The following is a 12,470-nucleotide window of genomic DNA, read 5'->3' on the forward strand; positions in this document are numbered from 1 at the left end:
AAAGAAGGTAAATAATTATCCCTTTCCTTTACAACTTTATTGGATAGGGACAACAAAGAAATTAAATTTTGGCAAGCATTTAGGGTACACCGAGGCTGCAATCCTAAACACACTTACTACGGAGTGAGCGTCATGGAACACAGTAGGATTTACTTCTGAGTAAACATGCAAAGAAATGTGCTGTATATATGATTAAAGGCAGCAAAGCAGGGGGATTAGTGAGGCGGCTTGAGTTTATAGTAAGTAGATGACAGAAGTAAACAAAGTAGTTTGCATCAACGAAATCAAAAGCTTTATGGCATACTTTCATTATGAGACTCCAGAGTGAATTCATGTGTGTTTTAAAATATATTTTCAGGATGCGGCTTATATAAACTAACTGCATGGGATACATTCTTCTGAAACTGTATAGAAATTATTATTTCTGTAGAAGTGAGTCCAGGATTTGGGGTCTTCAACCACTGCTTTTTCCTGGGGGTTCTCAAGGCTACACAGTACCAACACCTTTTTTTCTAGAAGAAAAGCACTGCCTTCAACTATCGCTGAGCCCAGCACAACGTTGCTATGTTGTAGGGATGAGTAAAAGGTAAAGGTACCCCTGCCCGTACGGGCCAGTCTTGACAGACTCTAGGGTTGTGCGCTCATCTCACTCTAGAGGCCGGGAGCCGGCGCCGTCCGCAGACACTTCCGGGTCACATGGCCAGTGTGACATCGCTGCTCTGGCGAGCCTGCACCAGCGCAGCACACGGAACGCCGTTTACCTTCCCGCTATAAAGCGGTACCTATTTATCTACTTGCACTTTAAGGGTGCTTTCAAACTGCTAGGTGGGCAGGAGCTGGGACCGAAAGATGGGAGCTCACCCCGCCGCGGAGATTTGAACCGCCGACCATATGATCGGCAAGGTTTTACCCACAGTGCCACCCGCGTCCGATGCATGCACTTAGCACATATAAAACACAAAAACATATAAAAAACAATTTCAATACAGGCTGGGAGAAAAAGCTCCACTTCAAAGTCTTGTTGAAAAGGGAATTATCTTCAAAAGATAATAGAGCCAACTCCTATTTGATATGTGAAAGGAATTCCAAAGGGTGGTTGTCCCATTTTTTATTTTATTTTTAAATAATCCTCACAACTATCCTTCAAAGTAGACTATACTGGTAGCCTTTTCTGATCCAGGATCCAGCTTGAACCCCAACCTGCAACACAGAATCCACTTAACAGTGCAAAAATAAAATATATTACGCTGTTGTCTTTTGCCTTTTCTTTCTAAGGTGATGCCTGTTCATTTGGTTAGAAAGCAGGCTATGGAGGCACATGACGCAGGAACCTTGTTGAAGCTAAGCAGGCCTGGCTCTGGTCTGAGCCCTGGAAGGGAGACTCCCTGGGAACTCTGCCCCCTTGAGTTCCACAGAAGAAATGCAGGATGGAAATCGAATCAATCCTAATTTCAAGTTATTAATTATGTGTGCATGCATTAAAGCAGGCATGGCCAAACTTGGCCCTCCAGCTGTTTTGGGACAACAACTCCCATAATCCCTAGCTAACAGGACCAGTGGTCAGGGATGATGGGAATTGTAGTCCCAAAACAGCTGGAGGGCCAAGTTTGGCCATGCCTGCATTAAAGGAGTCATACCCTGCCTTTATGGTATTAAAAACACCACTTGGGGAAGCTCACAGTTTTACTGTTCTGTATAAAAACATAATGCATAGGAGCGGGACAGTGATTTGCTCAAGGCCACCCTGATGAGTTTCCTGTCCAAGGAAGCGTCTGAAACTGTGATCTAAAAAACTGATCTGGTTCCAATGCTTTCAGAAGGAGGCAGGGAATCTGGGACTCTCCAGAGGCCGTTGGACTCCAACACCCATCATCTTTTTTTAAAAATAAACAATTTTTTATTAGATTTTCCACAATGATAACACAAACCACAAAGCAAAATGATACACAAAAACAGAAGAAAAAAAGGGAACAATAAACAGATAAACAATAACAGCAAACTTAATTCTTCCCAAATCCAACCTTTTAAACATCTTGGTTGACTTCCTCAAATCCCTCCCTTCTGAGTTTCCTTGTAATTAAAAGTAACACCTTTCCAATATCATTATTAAACTAAAACAATTTCCAATTATAGTCCATCTTATTCACTTTTCTTAACATTCTAAATCCCATTTATTTCATTATAACTTAGTTTAATCCTAGGCCTATTTGTTTCTTTCAAGGAATTTCTAATTTTTTATCTAACAATATTTATTCAAATAGTCCTTAAATTCCCTCCAGTCCTCTTGAAACTCCTCTTCTTTCTGGTCGCGGATTCTTCCAGTCAGGTCAGCTAGCTCCAAAAAGTCCATCATCTCCAACGCCCATCATCCTTGGCCATCAGCCATGGGGCTGATGGGAGCTGTAGCCCAGCAGCAAGTAGAAGGCCACGCATCCATCACTGGTCGCTCTCTCCTGATCGGCGCAGCTCTTCTCCTTTGCCCTGGATAATACCCCTTCTTTCTGCATTGTTTGTTCCACCTTCCTTTTCCTTAAATGCAGCCTATTACAGCTTTGGATTTCGATGGGTTGTCCTGCACGCCCCAGACACCACTTCGTCAGCGTTTGTGTACACTATAATTATGCAGGTTTTCCCAGGGAACATAACCACAAGTACCTCTCGCTATCACTAATCAAAACATTCAGGTAGGTGGCAATTATCCCTGGGAAAAGAACAGTAAACCCAGCAAGGTTAAATTTAGAGGACGTTTCTAACCACTTCAGAAGATGCCGGATGAAATTGGCAACTTTCCTGTCGACTGCTGGGCACTTGCTGAGCTATCGGAACAGGGTATGATGCCTGGCCTGCCCTCTCCATGCTGACCTGTTGGCTTCAGGTGTGGAGGGTAGGGGCAGAGGACCAATTTGCATTTCACTTTGTATTTTAACTCACCAAATCTGCATTTTCCGAAGCACGTGAGCTAGCGCAACAGTTATCCTCTGAAATTTGCACTTCTCTGAATTTTGTAATGCAGTTCTCAAGCGAAATGTGTATGCTAACGAAAAGTGTGCATGGGTGTATTACAGAAAAGAACATGGAAAAATACATTCTATTAGGGTGGTTTGTGTGTGTGCAAAAATATGTATATTAAGCAAAATTGCAGAGAATTGCTCCGTATAGTGTAGGAATCAGGCCTTTAATGTGCCAGCACCTATCTTCTGAAAAGTGATTGTTTGATGAGACTCGATTTTCTTTCTGTTGCCTATTGAAGACCTTCCTTTTAAAAACAAAACAAAACTGCAGCCTTTAAACTAGAGATCGTTATTCCAAACTATCCGTGTATTACATTCATTTCTATGGTTTTTATATATGTTTGGTGTGCAAATTTCTCCCATTTCACCTAACACACACGCATTTGCAAAGTATATCTCCCCTAATATTTATACAGTGGTACCTCAGGTTACATACGCTTCAGATTACATACGCTTCAGGTTACATGCTCTGCCAACCCAGAAATAGTGCTTCAGGTTAAGAACTTTGCTTCAGGATGAGAACAGAAATCGTCCTTCGGCGGTGCAGCGGCAGCAGGAGGCCCCATTAGCTAAAGTGGTGCTTCAGGTTAATAAGTTTCAGGTTAAGTACGGACCTCCGGAACGAATTAAGTACTTAACCCGAGGTACCACTGTATTCTCCTTAACATATATTATACTCTATACACTAATATACTACTTATTAAGTGCATATCACCTTTGCATTTGCACATCACATGACTTCGATGGAGGACTGCACTGCAAAATTTGGAGATGCGTGGATTTCTAAAGAAGGGTGTATTTTGGTTCACGTAGCTTTTCAGAAAGCAGAAATTAGACAGATTCATATTCAGACTGAATCATATTTCTTCCCCCACCCCCAAGAGCCTGCTTTGTGCCTTGTGTTAGCTGCCACTACTTATGTACTTATTTTCTTGTTTTCCTTTTTAATCACATGACGGGTTTTCTTTTGGCCTGTGGCTAAGAGAAAAGGACCCAGCCCTTTTAATACAATCTTGCTTCACATCTGCCTCTTTCAAAGAGGAGTCATGAGTGCCGAAGGGAGGAGAGCTTCTAAATGGGGTGCGATGACACATAGCTCCACTTCTCTGTAGGTGTGGCATGGGATGTGCTGGACCGTTTTCTTGCCTCGGTAATGGACTGGATGAGAGCCAACAAACTGAAGCTCCATCCAGATTAAGGCAGAGGCACTGTTAGTAGGGGGTTCCCTAGACCATCTGAATGGGATGTGGCTTGCTCTTGATTGGTTTACACTCCCTCTGAAGGAGCAAGTCCATAGCTTGGGGTTATTTTGGGATTCCTTGAGGATCAGGTGACCTCGGTAGCATGGAATGCCTTCCATCAGCTTCGGTTGGTGGCCACTTTTGGACAGGGATAGCCTAACTTCTGTCACTGTGGTAACCTCCAGGTTAAAGGTAAAGGTAAAGGTAAAGGGACCCATGATCGTTAGGTCCAGTCGTGACCGACTCTGGGGTTGCGCCACTCATCTCACTTTATTGGCCGAGGGAGCCAACGTACAGCTTCCAGGTCACGTGGCCAGCATGACTAAGCCGCTTCTGGCGAACCAGAGCAGTGCACGGAAATGCCATTTACCTTCCCGCCGGAGCGATACCTATTTATCTACTTGCACTTTGACGTGCTTTCGAACTGCTAGGTGGGCAGGAGCAGGGCCTGAGCAACGGGAGCTCACCCCATCGCGGGGATTCGAACCGCCGACCTTCTGATCGGCGAGTCCTAGGCTCTGTGGTTTAACCCACAGCGCCACCCGCGTCCCTTAGCCTCCAGGTTAGATTACTGCAATGTGACGTACGTGTGGCTGCCACTGAAGATTGTTTGGAAACTTCAGCTGGTGCAGAATTTAGTGTCCAGGGTGCTCACTGGGGCAAGATGGTTTGAGCATATAACTCCAATCCTGGCTTGACTGCACTGGCTGCCAATTTGTTTTTAATACAAAGTGCTGCTTTTGACATAATAAAGCCCTAAACAGCTCAGGACCACAAAACCTCACAGACCCCCTCTCCCTATATCAGTGGTGGCCAAACTTGGCCCTCCAGCTGTTTGGGGACTACAACTCCCATCATCCCTAGCTAACAGTGGCCAGGGATGATGGGAATTGTAGTCTCAAAACAGCTGGAGGGCCATGTTTGGCCACCACTGCCCTATATGAACCAACCTGGGGCCTGCAATCATCATCTGAGGCCTTTCTTTGTGTGCCTCCTCCACTAGAGGCCTGGAAGGTGACAACTTGAATATGGGCCTTTTCTGTGGTGGCTCCCTTCTTGAGGAACACTCTCCCCCAAAGAAGCTCTTCCGGCGCCCTCATTACATATCTTTATAGACGGCCAGGCAAAAACATCCCTCTTCTCCCAGGTCTCTGGGCAATTAAACAATATGCAGCCTTTTAAACTGGGAGAGGTGGTATTTTGTTTAATATGGCACACGTTTTTGTGTTTTTATATTGTAAACCACCCTGTGATCTTTGGATGAAGGGCAGTATAGATAATACAGTGGTACCTCGGATTAAGTACTTAATTTGTTCCGGAGCTCCGTACTTAACCTGAAACTGTTCTTAACCTGAGGTACCACTTTAGCTAATGGGGCCTCCTGCTGCTGCCGCTCCGCCGGAGCATGATTTCTGTTCTCATCCTGAAGCAAAGTTTTTAACCTGAAGCACTATTTCTGGGTTAGTGGAGTCTGTAACCTGAAGCGTATGTAACCTGAAGCATATGTAACCTGAGGTACCACTGTAATAATTATAATAGCAATAATATTAATGAATAAATAAATAATATGGAATAATTGAATGAAGGAATTGAGCCTACAAAATCAAGGGACCAAGAGGTGGATGGTGGTTGCCAACTTGCCAGAAACGCAAACAAACAACACCCAGCCTGGTCTGCTCCCATGGGCATAGCCAGGATTTTTCTCAGGGGAGGCAGGCCTTTTGTTGGGGGGGGGGGGACACAGAACCTCAGTTAGCTATGTATTTTTACTGATTTTATTGATTTGCACCTCCCTGGCTATGCCCATATCTGCTCAAGTGCCTTTTAAGGAGCCACTTGATCTGCAGAGATCAGCAAGTAAAGCAGAACGCAAGAGGCCCGCTGGCTCAGGGTAAAGGCGTTGTGTTCTCATAGTGGCAAATCAGATGTCTATGGGAAGCCCATAAACAGGACCCTGAATGTAGCAGCACTCTTCCCTCTTGCGATTCCCAGGAACTGGTTTTCAGAGGTATAGTGCCACTGACAGTGGAGGCACAACACAGCCACTGAGAAGTCTTATCCAACATGAATTTATCGAATCCTTTCCCAAACCAAACCAAGTTGGTAGTCATCACTGCCACCAATCAAGTAGAGAACTTCCAGACAATTCTGGACTCCACTTCCCATCATCCCTGACCACTGGAAAGGTTGGCTGGGATTGATGGGACCTGGAGTCCAACAACATTTGGAGGGTGTCAGGTTCCCCATCTCCAAGTAAAGCTTTTTACACTTGGCAATCTCTGCCAATTAAGCTGTTTTAAAAGGCCAGGGGGCTCATGTATGTGTATGTAGATATATATGAAAATCTGGCAATACTATTCCACACCCCTGAAAATTGTAGAGTGGTACCTCGCAAGACGAATGCCTCGCAAGACGAAAAACTCGCAAGACGAAAGAGTTTTTCGTTTTCTGAGTTGCTTCGCAAGACGGATTTCCCTATGGGCTTGCCTTTTTTTTTAAACCGTCAATGCATTCCTATGGGAAACCGTCAATGCACAGTGGTGCTTCGCAAGACGAAAAAATTCACAAGACGAAAAAACTCGCAGAACGAATTAATTTCATCTTGCGAGGCACCACTGTATTTTAAAAAATATTATTGTTGCAGGCTGCAAAACAGCAACATCCTATAAGTCGCAACGAATTTAACCTGGTTTGCTCCCAAGTATTCAGAGTATTGAAACCAGTAGTGCAGTGAGACAATTCTAAACTCTGGATTTCTTTTTTTTTTGGGGGGGGGGGTGTCTTTAGATCAGGGGTGGGGAACCTCAGGTCTGGGGGCCAAAGGCCACTTCTCTGTCTTTTGAGACTCTTCCTAGGCCACAGCCCTTCCTTGCTTTGTAGTGGGGGTGTTCTTTGCCTGGCTGGAATTTGTCCTTGAACTCATGCCTCTTGCTTCCTGGGTTGGAGGGTCCAGAGGGTTGTGGAAATGTGTGTCAAAACCAGACTATTATAAGAAGCTAAAATTGGCTGCCCCCTCCCACTGGCATACAACCCTCAGAAGGTTCCCCTCAAGGGAATGTGGCCCCAGAAAGAAAGAAATTTCTCCAACTCTTGCTGCAACAACTGCTAAGATGTAAGAACATTTCTGTTTCCGCAGGCCTATGACCGGCTATGTTTTCCTGCATTTCATGGTGGTTACGTGTTTCAGATGGGTTTTTATTGTTAATGGTATTTTTATTACAGACGTACTCACTGCCTGGGGCTCATTTGAGAGGAAGAGCAGGATAGCGATGCGACAAAAGTTTCTTTTGTTTTTTTATTACCCACCCTTCACCCTAAGCTCCAGGGCAGGTTACAACACCCAAGCACAATACTAGAAACTGTTTAAAACAATTATACAACCTTAGAATCAAATAATTGTAGTGTTGGAAGGGAACCTGAGGATCATCTGGTCCAACCCCCTGCAATGCAGTTTTCCAATACAGGATCGAACCTGCAACCTTGGGGTTATCAGCACCACGCTCTAACCAACTGAGCTATCCAAGCTCAGTCTTCTTTATTTCTATCCCTTCCTTCTTTTTCTCTTTCTCCTCTCTCTCTTTAACTTTTGTTTTCCTTTGGTGTCCTCTGCTCTGGGCCATTTTGAGCGTCCACAGAGGACATCAATGGTTGATGAAGGATCCTGAGTGAGAGGCAGGGAAGGGAAAAGACGCCTGCAGACTGAGAGAAGAAAGGAAAGCTGCCAGGTGAGAGCTGGGAGGGTCCACCACTTTCTGTGTTAGGCAAAGGCAGACCCTCCAGGTGCCCCTATTTTCCAGGGGCGGTCCCGGATTTGCAATAGCTGTCCCGGTTCCTGATTTGATCCTGGAATGTCCCACTTTTCCTGAGGACCATAGCTGTCAACCTTCCCTTTTTTTGCGGGAAATTCCCTTATTCCAGCGCCGTTTCCCACTGCTTTCCCGGATTGTTAGATATCCCGTAGACTGTCCCCGGGACAGGTGAGGCTGCTGATCCCTTATTTTCGAGGCTGCTGAGCCCTTATTTTCAAATCTGAAAGTTGACAGCTATGCTGAGGATGTCCCTATTTTCACTGGCGAAACGTTGGAGGGGATGGAGTTATGTGACCCCATAGCGAAGGAGTATACAACCTTTCGAAGCCATCTGAAGGCAGAACTGCTTCAGGTTAGACTCCGCCGACCCAGAAATAGTACCTCGGGTTAAGAACTTTGCTTCAGGATGAGAACAGAAATCGCGCGGCGGCAGCAGGAGGCCCCATTAGCTAAAGTGGTGCTTCAGGTTAAGAACAGTTTCAGGTTAAGAACGGACCTCCAGAACGAATTAAGTTCTTAACCTGAGGTACCACTGTATAGGGAAGTAGTTTTTTACGCTTATGGTTTTTAAAAAATATTTTTATATATGTTAAAAGGTGCCCAGAGGGCTGGGGAAGCCCAGTCAGATGGGTGGGGTATAAATGAACCCAAAATTATGGAATAGGACGGCCCTATTTTCATGGGAGAAATGTTGGAGGGTATGGAAGGGTTAAGCGCTCACCCTGGCCAACCATTCACATCTCCTGGGAAGCGACGCATTTGATCCGCACAGATTTCATGCGCGGATTTCAGCAGCCAGGGCCTGCTGCTCGCTCCTCTGAGCGGGGTCGGGATGGGGCCCCCCGGGCGTTTACCCCAGCAGGCCTGCTCCGGGGGCAACCGATCCCCGCCCTCCTACAGGCCGTGCGTAAAAACCTCTCCAGCAGGACCAGCTCCGCCTCCGCTTCCTGCGCTCTGCTTTGCGCGCGAGAGGGCCGGCCGGCCGGCCACCCAGCCCACCCACCCCCAGGCCAGGCAGGCAGGCTGCCGATCCGAAGCAGCAACGGCGGAGGCGCGGGCAGGAGCGAGTGCAGAAGGAGGAGCCGCGCAAGGAGCCGGTTTGAAGTTCGCTCCTTCGCCGCCAGCCGGGCGCGCCGCGCCACATTGGCCCTCTCCGTTCATTTGCATTGACGCCAGTAAAGGCTGGAGGTCAGCGCTGGCGGGGGCTTTTATTGGCTGCGACGCGGTGGAGCCTGCCGGGGCTGTCAAACTCCCGGGCAGATCTTCTTCTTTTTTTCCCCCCTTCCTTTTTTTTTCTTCTTTCCTCCCTCCTTTTCTTCTTTTTCTTCCTGGAGGTGTCTGGTTCTTACGGGAGGGAGGGTGCTGAAAAGGGGGAGATCGTGCAAGCCGGGAAGCCTCGCTCGCTACTGGGGAGGAGAAGGCGAGGCGAGTGCGCGGCTGGGCTGCGGAATCGGCGGCAGCTGCAAAGATTTCGCCGGGAGCGCCGCCGAGAGAAGCAGCAGAAAAGGAAAAAAGAAGAGGCGAGCAGCCCCCACGCGCCTGGGATTTTTTTTAAAAAATATATATTAGAAAAAGAACCCCCTCCGCTTCCCCCCTTTCTCGCCATTTTAATTCATTCCACGCAGATCGGAACTCCCCGCTCTCCTTTTTCTGCTTTCATTTTTCACTCCTTTTTTTTTTTAAGGGGGGGGAGCGCGCGCTCCGTTTTGGCGCAGAATAAAAGCCACATTTCAAAAAAACACACACAACCAAAATGGAAACGGAGGAGGAGACGTCGGCTACCGGTTGGAGAATCTCGGGTTTTTTTTCTTCCTTGTGAAAAACTTAACCTTCTCTGTGTTTGTTACAATTCCTGCTCCTCTTCTAGGGGAAGGGAAGAGAAGAGGAAGACGGAGAAATCCTCGCTCCTCTCCTGGGCTTGACCCTGCCCCTGCTCCACCCCCCCCCCCACCCGCGCGCCTTCTCCCAAGGGTGCAGTTATTAAGATGCTCTCCATTTCTACGGGTCTTCTATTGCATCGGCGCTCGTGCCTCGGGTTGATGCGCTCCGTTGGCAAGCTTCCCTCTCCCCTCTTTTTTGGGTGTGTGTGCTTGGGATAAAGGGGGGTTCTCGGTGCCCCTTGAATGGAAGGCCGTCGCTGGCTTGAAAGAAGCGCCTTCTTTTTTAACCCTAACCTTCCAGGAAGAAGAGTTAGTCCGGAAGAGAAGCCCTTTTCGAAGAAAAGAGAGGAAGTAACGTGTGAATGTCCGTAACGCGTTTCCAGGTTTTCAAGCGCAGCTGTTGCGAAAGAGGTGGTGGAGGAAGAGGAGGGGGAAGCGTTTGGCTAGGAATGTGAATTTGATGGGCGCTTCATGAGGTTCCCACGATAACACCAGAGGGGGCTTTATTCGCCCCCACCCCCCGTCCGGGAAGCCCTACTTGGGAACTGATTTATTTTAATCTTTTGGGTGGAAGGCAATATCCGATCCACTTGTGGGGGGCTTGGAGGCGGGGGGGGGGGCTAGGGGTGTGGAAGGGTAGGGCTGGGGGGGAGAGCCCCCAGCTACTTCGATGTAATTTGCAATACACTAGGAATACAAACGTGGGGGGAAATACTTTTTTTTTTTTTTGCTAAGGAGGGGGCCGAGAATTAGTACATTCTGGCATGGATCCGGCTTCCAATTAAACAGGAAGACTGAGGAGGGGGGCTGGAGATTTTCCCCAATTTTCTTTCTCTCTGCTCCCCCTTTCAATTGACTATTTTTTTTGGTGGTGGGGGGGTTTGCCAGTTAAACGCAGCTCCCTCCAGCTCTGCTTTTTAACCCACTTTCTGCGGTTGAGAACATCAAGACAATCAGCTTTGTAGGGTCTAAAGGAAGAAGGGGGTGAAGCCCCTCCGCGCGCCCCCCACCCCAATTTCTCAGCCGCCACCAGCCATGCGCCTTTGGGTTTGGTGTTTCTGCCTAAGGAACAGCTGACGATGTGGAGTGAAGCCGTGGACCAGGAACCAGATACAAACTATTAAGAGAAAGGAGCCACCGAGGAGCCCGTTTTCCCAAGAGGAAAGGGGGAAAAGAGAAAAAGGAGACGAGGTAATCTTGAGCACTAGCGGCTTGAAACCGCCACCATGGGCTGCGCTCCCAGCATCCACATCTCAGACAGCAGGGTGGTTTATCACAGTAGCAAAGAGACGGAGGACTCGAACTCGTCGTCGCAGCAGCAGCAACAGCAGCAAGGCAACCCTGTCTCTGGATTATTCATTAAATCTTCCAACACCTCCGCGTACAAGTTGAGGACTAATCCTTCCAAGAAAGACAAGCAGGACAACATGGAGGGGGAGTCTCGCACCAGCAGATCCAGTGTTAAGGTAATGGAAAAAGTCGAGTCGTTTGGTTGAAGGGGGATGCCTGTACTTTTCTCTTATTGACAGATATATCGAACAGGATATTGGCCCCTGTGTGTTGAGTTGGTTTTAGGTTGGTTGGGGACCTGTTTATCTAAAAATGGCAACTTCAGCAGAGTTATTTATCCCCCCCCCCCCCATTCATCCTTTTCCAAACAGAATTAACTTTTAAGGGTTACACTCTATGTCCTGTAGGAAGAGGTGCAGAAAATCTATATATATGCCAATTTCATATTGTTTGAACTTTCTTGGGCCTGCATGTGTCTAGTAGTGTAAGAATGTCACAGTAGCAAAGCTATTATTTTACCCCTGCCACCCCCTGGCCCCTTTTAAGTTACCAAGTTTTTGTGGGTATAAGCAAAAGTTTGTTTTAGTCCCCATCCCCCCACCCTCCGACCTGATACATAATGGATTAGAACTGTTGATTTAAGACACTGATTTTTTTCACACGCAAACGAGCACAGAGGACGCTGGCCTTCTGAACCTTTGCAAGGATTTGTGTGTGTTCGTGTGCAGATCAGGAACAAAATTCACCAAGGTTAACAATAAAGGTGGTCAGAAGGGGAAACATGTAAAAACCTGGTTGGATTTTTGCAATAAATGTGTGGTTGCCGATTGTAAGAGGTTCCAGGTGAAGTCACTATGTAGAATTTACAAGCAAGTTTGTTTAGGATTAGGGTAATCAAAACCACAAAGGTCATCCCACAAGAACCGAAAGACAAAAAGGCACTAGGAATATTGACTCAACTAAGAAAATAAATATTTTTAAGGATCAAAATAGACGTACTAATGCCTGCCCTGTTCAAGGTTTACAACCCAGTTAAACTGCTATGCTCAAAATAATAAAATGAATTATACAATAGCTTGAAAATATTGATTTCAGTGAGTACTTGATTTCAGTGAAACCTCATTATTCACTTTTTAAAAGCTTGTTTAATATATATATCACCTTTTCGCCAAAGTGCTCAGGTTGGCGTATACAGCTCTGTCCCATTTTTATACCTGCAACAGCCCTGACAGGTAGATC

The 12,470-nt window shown here is 46.7% G+C and overlaps 1 protein-coding gene across 3 annotated transcripts in view; it reads left to right on the plus strand.

The window, feature by feature from the left end:
* The window catches only part of PDE8A (phosphodiesterase 8A), a 186,758-nt gene that overhangs the window by 24,214 nt on the left and 150,074 nt on the right, over window positions 1-12,470 (plus strand). The window contains exons 1-2 of one of the 3 annotated variants that reach the window (XM_083411962.1): window positions 9,370-10,250; window positions 11,101-11,407. The exons of 1 other annotated variant lie outside the window; for it this stretch is intronic. In XM_083411962.1, coding sequence (XP_083268088.1) covers window positions 11,168-11,407 — 240 coding nt within the window. In that variant the 5' untranslated portion in view covers window positions 9,370-10,250; window positions 11,101-11,167. Of the gene's footprint in view, window positions 1-9,255; window positions 11,408-12,470 lie in introns of those variants that run through there. One more of the 3 variants, XM_083411961.1, reaches the window with a different exon arrangement.

This window comes from Podarcis tiliguerta (assembly GCF_965153285.1).
Source record: "Podarcis tiliguerta genome assembly, chromosome: 14".
Lineage (NCBI taxonomy): Eukaryota > Metazoa > Chordata > Lepidosauria > Squamata > Lacertidae > Podarcis > Podarcis tiliguerta.